Consider the following 18,632-nt stretch of genomic DNA (forward strand, 5'->3'; position numbering starts at 1 on the left):
ATCCTGCGACGGCAGATCAACTGGTGGATCTGGTTGAACGTTACTCCGTGGCAGAAGGACTCCGAGACGACGCTACCCCACCTCGTTCTTCATCGTCTCCACGTGGAACCGGTAAGACTGTTCCAGGGAGTAGGGGAGATGGAAAAATCCCTAAGACAGTGGGGGAGGAAAACGGGACTGCCCGCACTGCGAGGCCGAGAGTAACGAACTATGGTCTAAGCAAGGGGCCCATTAGGTGTTTCCGCTGCCAAGAGATGGGTCACATTGTTGCGAACTGTCCGCACACTACTGAACCCATGCAGTGCGACGTCACAGACTCTAAAAACCGCATGTCTATGGTTGCACGGGTAGTGAGTGTGAATGCTGGTCAAAAGGAGGTGGAAAAACACTTGTGTGATTTAACTGTTGATGGAAAAAATGTGGTGGCATTGTTAGACTCGGGAAGTGTGGTGACTCTGGTGAAGGCCAGTCTGGTTTCAGCCCCGACTGGACCATCAGACAAATTTTCTGTAACGTGTGTGCATGGAGACACCTGTTCGTATCTCATCACGGTCATATGCATTACTACTTCCTATGGGTCTGTGCAACATAAAGTGGGACTCGTCCCGGCGTTATTGCATGATGTTATCCTGGGCCGGGATTTTCCCCACTTCTGGCAATTGTGGGAGAATCAGTTGATACCCCAGGGTAATAGTGTACATGATTCTTCTCCCCGGGCGCATGTGGGTCCCAAACCTCTGGAAGAGGTCTCCCCGGAAGACTCGGGGGAAGAGTCTGTTGGAAATGACCTACAGTTCCCATTTTCAGTCATGGCGGGTGATACGGAGGAGACCGGGGAAGAGGAGGAGGCTGACAGCCGTCCACCTCCCTGTTTGCCGGATTTAGAAGTTCAGAAAGATGACTTCCAAAGCGAGCAAATAAAGGATCCTACCCTTTCTCAGGCTAGGACAAATGTAAAAGTGATAAATGGGGTACCCGTAGAACCTGGCTCTAGGCTGGCATATCCTTACATGGTTCTGGAGAATGATTTACTCTATCAGATAGAGAAAAAGGGGGAAGACCCGGTGCAACTATTAGTCGTGCCAAAACCCTACCGGCGGCAGGTGCTGGACCTGGCCCACGGACATGTGATGGGAGGTCACCTGGGTGTCCAGAAAACCACCGAAAGGATATTACACTGTTTTGTTTGGCCAGGCATGCATCACGATGTTCGTGTATATTGTGAGTCTTGTCCTGACTGCCAAGCCTCTGCACCTAAGCCTCGGTTCTGTAGCCCTTTGGTACCCCTACCTATTATTGAAGTCCCGTTTGAGAGGATTGGGATGGATTTAGTTGGGCCCCTTCCACGGTCTGCACGTGGACACCAACATATCCTGGTCATCTTGGATTATGCCACTCGTTACCCGGAGGCCATACCTTTGCGTAACACGGCCACCAAGATGATTGCCAAGGAACTGGTGCATGTGTTTAGTCGGGTCGGTATACCAAAACAGATACTCACCGACCAGGGGACCCCCTTTATGTCCAGGGTAATGAAGGAGCTCTGCCGATTGTTACAAATCGAACCGTTACGCACATCCGTGTATCACCCTCAAACAGACGGGTTGGTTGAACGGTTCAATAAAACTCTGAAGCAGATGCTGAGAATGGCGATAGACAAGGATGGGAAGAACTGGGACTATTTACTTCCGTATTTGCTTTTTGCCATCATGGAAGTGCCCCAGTCTTCCACGGGGTTCTTGCCTTTCGAGTTATTGTACGCCCGACGTCCTCGCGGACTGTTAGACGTTGCAAAAGAAACCTGGGAGGGTCAGGTCACTCCGTTTAAAACGGTGATAGGTCACATCACACAAATGCAGGACCGTATTGCGGCTGTTATGCCTATCGTCAAAGAACACATGATGCAGGCTCAAGGAGCCCAAAAAAAAATCTATGATAGGGGCGCCAAGATCCGTACGTTTGCACCCGGAGATAGGGTGTTGATCCTGGTCCCCACGGTGGACAGTAAGTTCCTGGCAAAGTGGCAGGGCCCCTTTGAGATTAAGGAAAGAGTTGGTGAAGTAAACTACAAAGTATACAAGGCAGGTAAACGGAAACCTGAACAGATTTATCATGTAAATCTGATAAAACCCTGGAAAGATCGGTCTGCCTTGTCAGCGGAGCTGGCCCGTCCCGTCTGCTCGCATACCGTACCGGAGGTACGGGTTGCAGAGACTCTCTCAGAGCGGCAAAAGACTGAGGTCAGGCAGTTTCTACTTCACAACCAAAAGTTTTTCTCAGAAAAACCCGGGCAGACTACGCTAATGAAACATGACATCGTAACGGAACCTGGTGTCACTGTTCACGTGAAACCCTACAGAATTCCGGAAGCGCGCCGTGAAGCCGTTTCCCGAGAAGTGAAGGCAATGTTAGAGTTAGGTGTCATTGAGGAATCGCACAGTGCTTGGTCCAGCCCGATTGTGTTAATTCCTAAACCGGACGGCACAATCCGGTTCTGCAATGACTTCAGGAAACTGAATGCGGTCTCAAAATTTGATGCCTATCCTATGCCCCGGGTCGACGAGTTAATAGATCGGTTAGGAAAAGCCCGGTATATTACGACCCTAGACCTAACAAAGGGGTATTGGCAGATCCCTTTGGCGGAGGCTGCCAGAGAAAAGACGGCATTTGCTACGCCGGAAGGTCTATTTCAGTATGTGTATATGCCATTTGGACTGCACAGAGCACCGGCGACCTTCCAGAGACTGATGGATCGAGTCCTGAGGCCGCATAGGCAGTACGCTTCGACCTATTTGGATGATATTGTCATTTACAGCTTGGACTGGGAGACTCATCTCCAGAAAGTACAAGCTGTGATTGACGACCTGTGGGAGGCAGGTCTAACCGCGAACCCCAAGAAATGTCATATCGGGCTAGAAGAAGCCCGGTATTTGGGGTATGTAATTGGGAGGCGTGTTGTTAAACCCCAGGTTGATAAGATTCAGGCGGTTCAGGACTGGCCACAACCTGTCAACAAGAAGCAGGTGCAAGCCTTCTTGGGGATCGCCGGCTATTATTGCCGGTTCATACCCAATTTTGCAGCCATCGCTACCCCCCTGACGGATCTTACAAAAGGGAAAGACTCCGTCATGATTAAATGGAGTTTAGCGGCTGGAGAAGCCTTCCATAGCCTAAAACGGGCACTTTGCTCTCAGCCCATACTGGTGACTCCGGACTTCCGCAGCGAGTTTGTGGTACAAACGGATGCCTCTGATACCGGTATCGGGGCCGTACTCTCACAAGTGAGGGACGGAGTGGAACACCCAGTCCTCTATCTCAGCAGGAAGCTGAATAAACACGAGCAAAGGTATGCAGTCATAGAAAAAGAGTGCCTCGCCATTAAGTGGGCTCTAGAGGCCCTCAAATATTACCTGGTGGGCCGAAAGTTCAGGCTGATCACTGACCATGCTCCTCTCAAGTGGATGCACTTGAACAAGGAACGGAATAGCCGGGTAACCCGGTGGTTCCTTGCCCTGCAGGCCTACACTTTTACGGTGGAGCACCGCCCAGGGGTACAGATGGGGAATGCAGATGCCCTATCCCGAGTGCACTGTTTGAAGGGTGTCATTGCTCGACCGGAGTGGTCTGAGCAGAGGGGGGATATGTGAGAATCATGTGGGAATAGTGGATGAGGGCAGGTATATCTCGCCCAGATTCCTTTCCTATGTGGCCTAGTCTGGTCAGTATCGCACCTGCTTACTAATAAATAATGGGAGGTGGATATAAAAGGATGCCAGGTGGTTGTGTGAGTGTCTCAGCCTGGGAACACAGAGAGTCTGTCTGTGTGAGAGACACACGTGAGTGAAAGCAGTGCCCACTGCAACTGTGGTTTGGCTGGACGGGAGAAGACCGCCAGTTGGTAGTTAGGTGGTACCTTGTTTAGTTAGTGCCGGACAGGCAAGGATTTGTTTTATGTTTTATTTCTTTATGCATTGCTTTCACCATTAATAAACCTGACCCAGTGTCAGTTATACCCGAATCCCAGCTCTGCGCCTGAGTTTCATGCTGAACGCACGTGACCTTTGACCCCAGCAAAGGCGATCCCGGAGTGTTTTATCACAGTACTCATTTTTTAAAAGTCTGACAGTGCAGCACTGAGCTCAGTGAGTTCACCGCAGTTCTCCATGAGAAATTTCTCATGGTGAACTTTGGTGAACTCACTGAGCTCAGCCAACACTGTGAGACTTTTCTCATGGTGCTCATGGTGATCTCACTGAGGTCACCGCAGTTCAATGGCCTGGCTGGAAACACAGCCTCAGTGATCTGCCGTAACCTCTATGACATCACCGCTACTGGGAATAGTAGTCTCATTAGCCGACGTCTGTGTTCGTAGGTAAACATTTTACCTCTGGTCACAGCTGCAAGCTCACACTGTCATCTGACAAAGTGAAAACCGCAACTCTCTGACAGGCGATATTAATCTTACTGCTGATTAGAGACAGTTTTTGCCTGGCTGTGATGCACATGACAGCGTGGCAAACACTGAATGTTCAGGCCCCCCATTCATGTGAATGGGATCTGGGTTTGGGTTCGGCTTTATGTAATGTTCTGGCACCCGAACCAAACTGTTTTTTAGCTGTTCGGCTGGACCTGAACATCCAGGGGTTCGCCCATCACTAGCCAGCACATGTCCATTTGAAGCTTGCCAGTAACCATCAGTATGATCCAGCGGAAGTATGGGAGAAGGTCATGTGGGCAGATGAGGCCACAATAGAATTTTTTGGAATTAATTCCACTCACCGTGTTTGGAGGAAGAGGAAGGAGGAATACAACCCCAAGAGCAGCGTCCAAACCGTGAAAACATGATAGGGGAAACATCATAATTTGGGGGTGCTTTTCTGCAAAGGTGACAGGATGACTGCACCGTATTGAAGAGAGGATGGATGAGGTCATGTACAGCAAGATTGTGGCCAACAATCTCCTTCCCTTAGTAAGAGTATTGAAGATGACAATGACTCAAAACACACAGCCAAGGCAATTAAGGAGTGGCTCTATAAGAAGCATTTCAAGGTCCTGGAGTGTCCTAGCCAGTCTCCAAGCCTGAACCCAATAGAAAATCTTTGGAAGGAGCTGAAACTCAATGTTGCCCAGTGACAGCCCCGAAACCTTAAAGATCTGGAGAAGATCTGTTTTGAGGAGTGGGTCAAAATTCCTGCTGCGGTATGTTCAAGAACTACAGGAAACATTTGACCTCTGTAACTGCAAACATAGGTTTCCTTACCAAATCTTAGGTTCTGTTTTTCTGTTGTATCAAATACTTATTTCATGCAATAGAATGCAAATTAATTATGTAAAATCACAAAATATGATCTTCTGGATTTTTTTTTTTTTAAGATTCTGCCTCTCACAGTTGAAGTGTACCTAGAATAAAAATTACAGACCTCTCCACTGTTTGTAGGTGAGAAAACTTGCAAAATTGGCAATGTGTCAAATACTTATTTTCCACACTGTACATTTACAGCCCATAATTCTGATATGAGCACATTAATTGTGTTAACTGTGATCTCTAAAATTATGATAATTATGTTTATAATATTACAAGTTTCTCCAACTTAAAAAAGTCTTTGGCACATCAGAATTTTATATCAAATACTTATTTTGCCCACTGTATTTGTACATAGATGTCTTACTGTAGTGTTACATTTAAACAGCTTTTACAATTTCATTTCTTCACATAGTTAATTTTATTTGTTTTTTATGTCTTTTAGGGTAATATGGATCTACTTCGCTGATGGAAACTGGGTTTATCCTTTCCTTGGATTTCTTTCCCCCTTTGGATTTTTGATATTTTTATTAAGCAGTCAAATATTGGCTGCCTGTGTCTATATTGTTGGGGAAACACTTAACTATGTAGTGTGGGGTAAGTTTTTATTTTTCTTTATTTTGAAAAGAGACATAATAAATACTAGCACCATTTCAATAAATACAGTGGGTACGGAAAGTACTCAGACCCCTTTAAATTTTTCACTCTTTGTTTCATTGTAGCCATTTGGTAAATTCAAAAAAGTTCATTTTTTTCCTCATTAATGTACACTCTGCATCTCATCTTGACTGAAAAAACCCCAGAAATGTAGACATTTTTGCAAATTTATTAAAAAAGAAAAACTGACATAGTACATGGTCATAAATATTCAAACCCTTTGCTCAGACGCTCATATTTAAGTAACATGCTGTCCATTTCTTTATGATACTCCTTGAGATGGTACTACTCCTTCATTGGAGTTTATCTGTGTTTAACTAAACTGATAGGACTTGATTTATATAGTCACACACCTGTCTATACCTCACAGCTCACAGTGCATGTCAGACGAAATGAGAATCATGAGGTCAAAGGAACTGGTCAAGGAGCTCAAAGACAGAATTGTGGCAAGGCACAGATCTGGCCAAGGTTACAAAAGTATTTCTGCAGTACTCAAGGTTCCTAAAAGCACAGTGACCTCCATAATCCTTAAATGGAAGAAGTTTGGGACCACCAGATGTCTTCCTAGACCTGGCTTTTCAGCCAAACTGAGCAATTGTGGGAGAAGAGCCTTGGTGAGAGAGGTAAAGAAGAACCAAAAGATCACTGTGGCTGAGCTCCACAGATGCTATCATTGTAGCCCTCCACCATTCGGGCCTTTATGGCAGAGTGGCCCGATGTAAACTCTCCTCAATGCAAGAAATTTGAAAGCCTGGATAGAGTTTGCTAAAGAAACACCTGAAGGACTCCCAGACTATGACAAATAAGATTCCCTGGTTTGATAAGACAAAGATAGAACTATTTGGTGATAATTATAAGCAGTGTGTGTGGAGAAAATCAGGCACTGCTCATCACTTGCCCAATACAATCCCAATCCTAATAGTATAACCATATTTAACTCCATAGGACAATATGGAGTATGTCCTTCTGCTAAAGGTTAATGGCCATGTTTAAGCATTATAAGCCATAATACTTGTATTATATTAATGCTCCTCTAACTGCATGCTGCTGTAGATATGAGAAAATTCCAAATAGTTTACATTATAAAACTTAAATATAATATGATCTGTAGTATGTAACATACTATAGAAAACATGTACAATAAACATGACTGGTTCATAGCGAGAGTGGACCCTGCCCAAGAGGCTCTGCAGTCTACAGGGAAAGTAGAATTAAACAATAAGGGAGGATAATAGTCTTTTGTTATAGTGGTGTAAGGGGTATTATGCATTGAAAGATTTTCTGAAGAGGTGGGATTTCAGGTGGTTTTGGAGGTGGGAAAAGTGTGTTCAGTTGGTTTAGTGAGTTGAAGAGCATGGGAATGCAGGAGTGCACCAACTATTTGAGGAACAGAAAAGAGGAGAGCAAAGATCTTCTGAGCACCGGCAAATAGACGTGGGGACATAGCAAAAGATTTGATCAGGGATGAGTTTCCCTTGACATTTTAAGTAATTAAGAGAATTTTGAACCGAATTATCTGAGCAATGAGCAGTGAGTTAAGGGATTGGCAAATAAGTTGAGGTGGATTAATCTAGCTGCAGAATTTAGCGTTGGTTTGAGGGGTGAAAGACTGTTAAATAGTCTAGTCAAGAAACGACTTCATGGTTTAAAGCTGAGAAAGAGCAAATTCAAGAAATATTTTTTTTAAATCAAGGTGAGTAAATGGTAAGTATTTCAAAGTGTGATTTGAAAGACTATGTCCTCTGCATATGCATGCTGTGATTAAGCGTGTGAGATGCTCAAAAGGTGTAAGACGACTGTATGGATGCTAATGTGACTTTTTAGAGTACTGTATACCAATAAATAACTAAATACATTTGAATCTTGGGCCTGGAATGCCGATCTTTTGTAATATTATACATGCTTGGGATCAGCACTCACCTAAACAAGTGTAATGCTCCTGAAGGATTGCAAGTGGTTAACATGCTTAATCTACAGTTTGAAAGATGAGGTAGAGTCCAAAGTCACAATAGGCAATAGATTTTGAGACTGGATAAAATCGGAAGTGGTTGACAGGTCTTATGGAGGGGCTTTGTGAGTGAGATGGTAAAAAAATACATTTTTCGAATTGTTTAATTTTAGAAAGGAGACAAAGAAAATAGCTATATACAGTATCTGATAGACATTGTAGATTTTTTGGATAGCTGGTACTTTTTCTCTTGTATGAGGTTGACCAATCATAAGCAGGCAACGTAATGTTAGGGGAAAAGAACAAGCCCTCCTCACCTCATTAATCTCTCCAGCTACTGTGTAGGAATACAGCAGAGCTGAATTATGTGTCATTGGATACACTTCCAGGCTTCATCTCATGGCAATCAGTGGGGATGTGTGGGGTGGGGGGCAGGGTGAAAGCTAACAGAACTATGAATCAAGGTCTGGAAGTTTTTGCAATGATACATAACTCAGCAACTACTGTGTAAAGATAAAGGAGGGCTGTATCATTACAAACCCTTCCAGATCTCTTCTCACAGTGCTGTCAGCCACACTAACTTCTGTGAGATGAGATTTGGAAGTATGTATAATCGCACAGCTCAGCTGTATCACTACACAGAGGCTGCAGAGTTTAGTGATGAGAGGATGGCATGTTTTTCTCACTTTCATGATGCTGCCTTATGATTGGTCAACCACATGCAGAGGAACAAGTACAGGTCCCCAAAGGCAAAACTCTGGTAATGCCAGTAGAATTCTACATACATTTTTACTTAAACTTTACAAACTAATATCACTGCAACAGAGAGAATAAAGTACAAAATAAAAAGTATTTTTTTTCATCTTTGAAGCCACTGCTCCATAATGTAGGAAGTTTAAAATGCTCAAACTGGTGATATTTGCAGCAATCTTTATGTATTGTATTGCAATAAGAACAGAGCATAAAGTTTTTCCCACCTTGTTATTCATTTGAGACTTTTTGACATTATTTCATGTTATTTAACATTATTTGTAATTGTTGCATTTTTTCTTTACTATCCAATCTGTTTTTTATTCCTTGTTCATTTCTTTATTGTTATTTATATCTCTCTCATCCACAAAGCTCATCCCATATTTATCTGAACCTCGCACCTCTGTCTCCAAGACTTCTCTGGTGCTGCACCAGTTTTCTGGAATGCAATACCCCAGACTAATACCTAACCCACATGGGCTTTAAAAACAAATCTTTTTAGACAAGCCTATTACCTCACTTCAATAATCTAACTTTTTGCTGTTCCATCATTCTAATTTTTCCTCAGACTCTGGCTTTTCCTACTTACCTGTCTCCACATCCTCCATGCACCCAATATCACTTGCTAACTGTACTATTTGTTAGGTATCTTGTGTATTTATTCACATCAGGCAGATGAGGATAGGTGGTAGTCTTATCGTAGACACACCTAGTTTGTACACTTATAGCCCATAGTTTTTGTTTTATGCTTTTGTAGTTTTGGGTGTCTTTTGTGTCTCATTTATGTGATTTGTAATAAAGATTTTTTACGTGGTGATCCCAATGCACTTGCATACGTCTGTATCTTCTTATTATTTGCCATAAGAACAGAGAAAAAAAAGAAATCACACTGACCGATACCAGCTTTTTTTTTCCTCTAAGGGTGTGTGCACACGCTGCGGAATGCTCTGCGGTTTTGCCCTGCAGTTTATCATCTCTACAATGGAGCAGATGGCAATCCGCAGCGGAATCTGCAGAAAGAATTGACATGTCATTTCTTTCTGCGGATTGAAAACCGCAGCAAAACCGCGCGGAAAAATCCGAACCTTCTGCACTGTGTTTTTTGTTTTTCATAGGTTATAATGTTACTGTGCACCACAGTGGCTTTGGTAAGGTGTGAATGATTAATTTTTTTTGGAGTCGGTTGCATCGTGATTTAAAAAAGTTGAGGGTTGAAAATCCCTTTAATGGATTTCCTATTTAAAGTTGGTTTTCAAAAAAAACAAAAAACTAAAAGGATATTTGAGAACTGAAACAAATGTGTGATTTCAGTACCTCTAATATTTTACATAGTATTGTGTTCCTTGAAGACTTCTAATATCCGTGTACATTATACAGTTGTTGCCAAAAGTATTGACACCCCTGCAATTCTGTCAGATAATACTCAGTTTCTTCCTGAAAATGATTGCAAACACAAATTCTTTGGTATTATTATCTTCATTTAATTTGTCTTAAATGAAAAAACACAAAAAGAATTGTCCTAAAGCCAAATTGGATATAATTCCACACCAAACATAAAAAAGAGGGTGGACAAAAGTATTGGCACTGTTCAAAAAATCATGTAATGCTTCTCTAATTTGTGTAATTAACAGCACCTGTAACTTACCTGTGGCACCTAACAGGTGTTGGCAACAACTAAATCACACTTGCAGCCAGTTGACATGGATTAAAGTTGACTCAACCTCTGTCCTGTGTCCTTGTGTGTACCACATTGCGCATGGAGAAAAGAAAGAAGACCAAAGAACTGTCTGAGGACTTGAGAAACCAAATTGTGAGGAAGCATGAGCAATCTCAAGGCTACAAGTCCATCTCCAAAGACCTGAATGTTCCTGTGTCTACCGTGCGCAGTGTCATCAAGAAGTTTAAAGCCCATGGCACTGTGGCTAACCTCCCTAGATGTGGACGGAAAAGAAAAATTGACAAGAGATTTCAACGCAAGATTGTGCGGATGTTGGATAAAAAACCTCGACTAACATCCAAACAAGTTCAAGCTGCCGTGCAGTCCGAGGGTACAACAGTGTCAACCCGTACTATCCGTCGGCGTCTGAATGAAAAGGGACTGTATGGTAGGAGACCCAGGAAGACCCCACTTCTTACCCCGAGACATAAAAAAGCCAAGCTGGAGTTTGCCAAAACTTACCTGAAAAAGCCTAAAACGTTTTGGAAGAATGTTCTCTGGTCAGATGAGACAAAAGTAGAGCTTTTTGGGCAAAGGCATCAACATAGAGTTTACAGGAGAAAAAAGAGGCATTCAAAGAAAAGAACACGGTCCCTACAGTCAAACATGGCGGAGGTTCCCTGATGTTTTGGGGTTGCTTTGCTGCCTCTGACACTGGACTGCTTGTCCGTGTGCATGGCATTATGAAGTCTGAAGACTACCAACAAATTTTGCAGCATAATGTATGGCCCAGTGTGAGAAAGCTGGGTCTCCCTCAGAGGTCATGGGTCTTCCAGCAGGACAATGACCCGAAACACACTTCAAAAAGCACTAGAAAATGGTTTGAGAGAAAGCACTGGAGACTTCTAAGGTGGCCAGCAATGAGTCCAGACCTGAATCCCATAGAACACCTGTGGAGAGAGCTAAAAATAGCAGTTTGGAGAAGGCACTCTTCAAATATCAGGGAACTGGAGCAGTTTGCCAAAGAAGAATGGTCTAAAATTCCAGCAGAGCATTGTAAGAAATGCTAAATGTTGTTCAACCAAGTATTAGGCTGAGTGTGCCAATAGTTTTGTCTGGCCCATTTTTGGAGTTTTGTGTGAAATGATCAATGTTTTGCTTTTTACTTCATTCTCTTTTGTGTTTTTTCATTTAAGACAAATTAAATGAAGATAATAATACCAAAGAATTTGTGTTTGCAATCATTTTTAGGAAGAAACTGAGTATTATCTGACAGAATTGCAGGGGTGTCAATACTTTTGGCCACAACTGTACTACATACAGTGGGGCAAAAAAGTATTTAGTCAGTCAGCAATAGTGCAAGTTCCACCACTTAAAAAGATGAGAGGCGTCTGTAATTTACATCATAGGTAGACCTCAACTATGGGAGACAAACTGAGAAAAAAAAATCCAGAAAATCACATTGTCTGTTTTTTTTTCATTTTATTTGCATATTATGGTGGAAAATAAGTATTTGGTCAGAAACAAGCAATCAAGATTTCTGGCTCTCACAGACCTGTAACTTCTTTTTTAAGAGTCTCCTCTTTCCTCCACTCATTACCTGTAGTAATGGCACCTGTTTAAACTTGTTATCAGTATAAAAAGACACCTGTGCACACCCTCAAACAGTCTGACTCCAAACTCCACTATGGTGAAGACCAAAGAGCTGTCAAAGGACACCAGAAACAAAATTGTAGCCCTGCACCAGGCTGGGAAGACTGAATCTGCAATAGCCAACCAGCTTGGAGTGAAGAAATCAACTGTGGGAGCAATAATTAGAAAATGGAAGACATACAAGACCACTGATAATCTCCCTCGATCTGGTGCTCCACGCAAAATCCCACCCCGTGGGGTCAGAATGATCACAAGAACAGTGAGCAAAAATCCCAGAACCACGCGGGGGGACCTAGTGAATGAACTGCAGAGAGATGGGACCAATGTAACAAGGCCTACCATAAGTAACACACTACGCCACCATGGACTCAGATCCTGCAGTGCCAGACGTGTCCCACTGCTTAAGCCTGTACATGTCCGGGCCCATCTGAAGTTTGCTAGAGAGCATTTGGATGATCCAGAGGAGTTTTGGGAGAATGTCCTATGGTCTGATGAAACCAAACTGGAACTGTTTGGTAGAAACACAACTTGTCGTGTTTGGAGGAAAAAGAATACTGAGTTGCATCCATCAAACACCATACCTACTGTAAAGCATGGTGGTGGAAACATCATGCTTTGGGGCTGTTTCTCTGCAAAGGGGCCAGGACGACTGATCCGGGTACATGAAAGAATGAATGGGGCCATGTATCGTGAGATTTTGAGTGCAAACCTCCTTCCATCAGCAAGGGCATTGAAGATGAAACGTGGCTGGGTCTTTCAACATGACAATGATCCAAAGCACACCGCCAGGGCAACGAAGGAGTGGCTTCGTAAGAAGCATTTCAAGGTCCTGGAGTGGCCTAGCCAGTCTCCAGATCTCAACCCTATAGAAAACCTTTGGAGGGAGTTGAAAGTCCATGTTGCCAAGCGAAAAGCCAAAAACATCACTGCTCTAGAGGAGATCTGCATGGAGGAATGGGCCAACATACCAACAACAGTGTGTGGCAACCTTGTGAAGACTTACAGAAAACGTTTGACCTCTGTCATTGCCAACAAAGGATATATCACAAAGTATTGAGATGAAATTTTGTTTCTGACCAAATACTTATTTTCCACCATAATATGCAAATAAAATGAAAAAAAAACAGACAATGTGATTTTCTGGATTTTTTTTTCTCAGTTTGTCTCCCATAGTTGAGGTCTACCTATGATGTAAATTACAGACACCTCTCATCTTTTTAAGTGGTGGAACTTGCACTATTGCTGACTGACTAAATACTTTTTTGCCCCACTGTATACACAACATTCATACAACTTACATACATACTACATACTAAATACATACTTCATTTATACAACATTCATACAACATACATACATACTACATACTACATACATACTTCATTCATACAACATACATACATACATACTCCTTATATACTACATTCATACAACATACATACATACTACATACATACTACATATATATTACATTCATACAACATACATACATACTACATATATACTACATTCATGCAACATACATACATACTACATACATACTACATATATATTACATTCATACAACATACATACATACTACATATATACTACATTCATGCAACATACATACTACATACATACTACATATATACTACATTCATACAACATACATACTACATACATACTACATATATACTACATTCATGCAACATACATACTACATACATACTACATATATACTACATTCATACAACATACATACTACATACATACTACATATATACTACATTCATGCAACATACATACTACATATAAACTACATTCATACAACATACATACAACTGAGTATTATCTGACAGAATTGCAGGGGTGTCAATACTTTTGGCTACAACTGTACATATCACACTGAGACATGATATTTCTGCCATGCATCAACCATAATACATCTGTGCCCATTTCTTACAAATAATAGTAGCAATGGGTTATGCTAACTCTGACACTCCATCATTTAATTAGAGTGGAGTTGGAGAGGTACTAAATTTATACTACAGATTTGTATTAATAAAACCTTTTTTTCTCATTTCATCTAACCAGGTGAAGTACAAAACAAGAAAATGAAAATCTGACCCTTCCATACTAGTCAAAGCCTCCAAGGGAGAGAAGAAAAAGGACGTGTTAACATATCCCTTTCCTCTAATGCTTAGTTCAGTAGCAATCAGTCATAAGTGACAGCATGTGAAATTGGCCCGTTAAAGAACAAAGGAACAGTCAAAGCATAAGCCCAGTCCATCAAATCCATGAAAAAGCTATAATTTGTGCTTCGTGAACTCATTATTCTCATTTACAAATGTTCTTAACTGCGAAGACATTCTTATGCGACTCTAGTCATTTGTCCCAGGATCTATTACCTTCAAATAGAGTCATGTATAGATCACTAGTCATGTGTAGACTATATGCAAAACCTGTGAGGTGTTATAGCTATCTTTTTTTTAATAAAATTACACCAAATTGATCAATTTGTGAATATATCCATAATGACTGAGCTGATATCCAGTTGATGCAAGAGCTAAATGGTTGTCACTTGACTCTTTTAGTACTGAATTTAAAAAAATCACTCCCATTAATTTTTTTCCTCTAAACCTATTTCAGTGTGCTAATATACTCACCATATCCAGTGCCATTCTGCTCCTCTTCTGAGTCACATGATGACAATTCAGACTCTCCGGATCACACTGCTCTCTGTGTGACCCTGAAGTGGCGTCACACTCAGAGCGCACTGTGAACCAGATAGTGTGAATTGTCATCATGTGACTCAAAAAAAGGAACGGCATGGTGCTAGATACTGGAGAAGGCTGACATTAGCACACTGACACAACCATAACATTTACACAGATTCAAGGGAAAACAAGTTAATGAGATTGCTTCTGTAAGTAGAGAATAGTTCATTTCATGTCACAAGCATATGAACCCATTAGCAAAGCATAGAGGGGTAGACATTGAACACTGAATTTAGAGCACTTTATGCAGCTCATATATTCATTGAATACACACTCAAAGTAAATGAATAAATACATTGTAATACTTATTTGGTGCTTATCCTCAGTTACAACCAGTCTTCATGTATCTAATGACTTTCTTTGAAAACAGTCAACCTGCTTGTTATCCAACACAGCTACATAGCGGCCAACATTTCTGGGGATGTGTACGTCACACCCCAACCCTACTCCTTCGAGGAATTATCCCTTTACACCAATAACACTTTTGAGCTGGGTTTACATAAACCTTGTTCACTTTTGACCCAGGATTTTCGGGAAATCCTTGACAGTCAACAACTATGACTGCTAACTGTTTAGCTGGGCCTGGACAATTCTGCAAAAAGAGGTACAGTAGTTTTATCTACATTACTGTTACTGTTTAGTGTTTGATGCAAAAACATCAATTCCCAGTGCACAAATCAGCACACTGAGATTGGTAAAAATTTCAAATACTGAGAGATTTGAACTCTAAATAAAATAGTGAAACTTCCAACTTTTATTGAATGAAAATAAGGACACGGCAGTTTTTTTTTAAATTGTTAAGCTATGTTTTGAACCCTGCCCAATCCTAGCACAATATCTGCCCCCTCTGCCTTTTGCACTGAAGTGATGCCAAGCGGCCCTTACTGTATGACTGTCCGTATGGAATGGTTCAGATGTATGAAGTCATATGTGTGTCCAGGTATTTGTGGTTTAGTCCGCTCCCAAATCATAATCTGCTAACATTTTCCAAAATAAAATAAATGCATTACTTATTATGGTTAAAGAAGAAGAAGCCTGGAATCAGAAAGGCTGGAAACAAATCCCCAAGATGTTTCATGTTGCTTACCTCCAATGGTAGACACAGTAAAAAATGATGAAAGGTGGGCACTGGAAATCCACAGGGCACCATGCTCTAAGTCAGAAGCCACCCAGGTCAGATAAGAAAAGTCAATTTATTCAACACTCAACGCATTTCTGTGACGATCCGTCCCCTTCATCAGGTCTTACAAAATATATACCATGCTCAGTGCTTTAAATAGACAGGCACTGATTTGATTGGTTGATAATTAATTGCATATAGGCTTAAAAAATCATGAATATGCATAAAATCTATATAATTGCAAATCATATAAGACAAAACAATAATAAAAATACAATACAAACAAAACAATACACTGAAAATTAATTATTAGAAAGAAGAGCAAAAGATAAAAATAATAATAATTCAAATACTCCTAAGACCCCATGCCCCAGGGCGGTTCCACTAGATCTGGATCAAAAGTTTTTTGACAAGACTTGTTTGTGTTATAGACAGAACCCATAAATTTAATACTAATTAATTATTTTGGTTTATACTCAGTAATGGTAGATGTTTGATATAGCTTCCTGGCACCATGGACACAAAGATGCTCTGCAGGTGAGGGCAGGATGTATTACCTGAGCAGCCAAGAATAATGCTGGCCATGGGATACACTCATGCACAATGAGGGTGGTCTAGCAGTGGTAATGAAACATAGTGTAGACCTCTTGGAGCACCAGAAACAGCACCTAAGATCTGGGACTGTTCAGTTGAGTCTAGAATGGCTGGGACTGGGAGCTAAGCAGTAGCTAATACAGAGGAAAAGGAGACGTTTTCCACACTACCCACTTTCCAGACCTGTGGGGCAGCAAACATATTCTTGGAAAAGTAAAGGCTGCATGTTCTTGGACTACACAAAAGACACTGCCAAAACAATTACCTAATCTCTGACATACTTTTTTGCTCTGCTTTATTGCCTAAACGATAACTCACAGACATCCTGCTCTACATGCCCAGGAATTCACTCGATACCGCATACTAAATAGTAACATAGTAATTAAGGTTGAAGGAAGACATTAAGTCCATTCTAGTTCAACCCATATCCTATCCTAACCTTCCCTAACATGTTGATCCAGAGGAAGGCAAAAAAAAACCCATGTGGCAATCAGTAAGCTTCACATTTGGTAAAAAATTCCTTCCCGACTCCACATACGGCAATCAGACTAGCTCCCTGGATCAACGCGATATCAAGGAAACTAGTGTATATACCCTGTAATATTATACTTTTCAAAAAAGGCATCCAGTCCCTTCTTAAATTTTAGTAGGGAAACACTCATTACAACATCATATGGCGGAGAGTTCCATAGTCTCACTTCTCTTACAGTAAAGAATCTGCAACTGTGATTATGCTTTAACCTTCTTTTCTCCAGACGTAGAGGATTCCGCCTTGTCCCTGTGGCGCCCCTGAGGGTCCAGTCGCCACAGAGATGCTGCACCTCACCCAGAGGTGTGGTATCCCACAAAAAGGTAAGATGGAGACACCTGACCATCATTCCACCCCACATCCCACACACACGTAGCATAGCAGAGCACCCTTTATAGCCCCTGCTTTGGAACATGAAGGGTGTTGGGAGGTGGGCGGAGTGTAGATTGAGAGAGGGAGAATTGTAGGTTGCAAGGAAGTTAGGTTGTATTCCCTCAGAGGGGGGAAAGGAGAAGGACGTGTCTGGTGAAGCTCCAGTCAGCAGGAGTTGTCGGACTGAATAGCTTGACAGAAATCTCCCTAAGAGGAAAGTTTGTTATTCTGAGAAATGGCTGGAGTGTACTCCCTATGGGGCTCATTTCCACGCTGACAGACGTCAGGTGGAGGAAGAAACTTGGTCGCAAAGGGTCACAGCCCCTAGCCTAGTGAGCGTACTTCAGGGCGCTACGAGTAAGCCAATAGCTGTGGTGACTTTAGGGACCACAGCCCCTACCACAGTTACTCCGACCGGAAAGGCAGCTACAAAGGATTAAAGAAACGGAAGGGTATGCGTTGTCTGACAGGATTCGCAGCTGCTGGCCTGGGACGATAATTGTGAAGTGCTAGAAATGAAAGAAAGTGGAAAGCAGCATATTGTGTGGAGACGGCCAGGAAAAGTACATACTGACAGGGAGTGCTGGAAGGGTGTACTTCATTGTACCTGGAAGTTGTCTGGACCCCTCACCTGGAGAACTCAGCACTGAAGTGGGCATCTGAGCGTGCCAGACTGTAAGTAAAGCCTTGCAACTGTGTCTCTGCCTTCTTCCTGTGTCTTCAACTCAGCACTGCTACATCCTTCATTCCACACTACCTCACCATCTTTAAACTCATCTCAACTGCCCTGGGACTACAGCTCTGCCTGTGGAGAGCTTTACCAACTTTTCTGCATTATACCATCTGTCCCAGAGAAGTAACACTGCAGCGCTGGTTACCACTGACCAGAATACCACAGGTGGCATCACGAATTCATACAAACTCTATTCTTTAATTTCACACATTTTACATGAATGCCTGGGGCCACGGACCGGGTCACTGACACTGTGACACATCGCTTTAAGACAACCGGCCCGGTACCGAGTAACCCATGGACCCTGGGGTGCATCATCCCCATCACAGGTCGAAAAGTAAAAAGATCATTATAATACTCTAATTTTGCATAGTATAAATCGGAAGGCAGTCCCTTAAGAAGGCAGAATTCTTTGAGTGAAGGTCAGTATTGGGCTACTGCAGGGGCAGACATAGCATACAGTGGGGGAAATAGGTATTTGATCCCTTGCTGATTTTGTTAGTTTGCCCACTGACAAAGACATGAACAGTCTATAATTTTAAGGGTGGGTTAATTTTA

General features: G+C 42.1%; 1 protein-coding gene across 1 annotated transcript in view; it reads left to right on the forward strand.

The window, feature by feature from the left end:
* The window catches only part of ADTRP (androgen dependent TFPI regulating protein), a 76,790-nt gene extending 62,339 nt beyond the window's left edge, over nucleotides 1-14,451 (forward strand). The window contains exons 5-6 of the mRNA XM_073589979.1: nucleotides 5,748-5,899; nucleotides 14,044-14,451. Coding sequence (XP_073446080.1) covers nucleotides 5,748-5,899; nucleotides 14,044-14,075 — 184 coding nt within the window. The 3' untranslated portion in view covers nucleotides 14,076-14,451. The remainder of the gene's footprint in view (nucleotides 1-5,747; nucleotides 5,900-14,043) is intronic.
* Nucleotides 14,452-18,632: the final 4,181 nt, after the last annotated feature.

This window comes from Dendrobates tinctorius, unplaced genomic scaffold (assembly GCF_039654945.1).
Source record: "Dendrobates tinctorius isolate UK_male_01 unplaced genomic scaffold, ASM3965494v1 ptg000115l, whole genome shotgun sequence".
In the NCBI taxonomy this organism is placed as follows: Eukaryota; Metazoa; Chordata; class Amphibia; order Anura; family Dendrobatidae; genus Dendrobates; species Dendrobates tinctorius.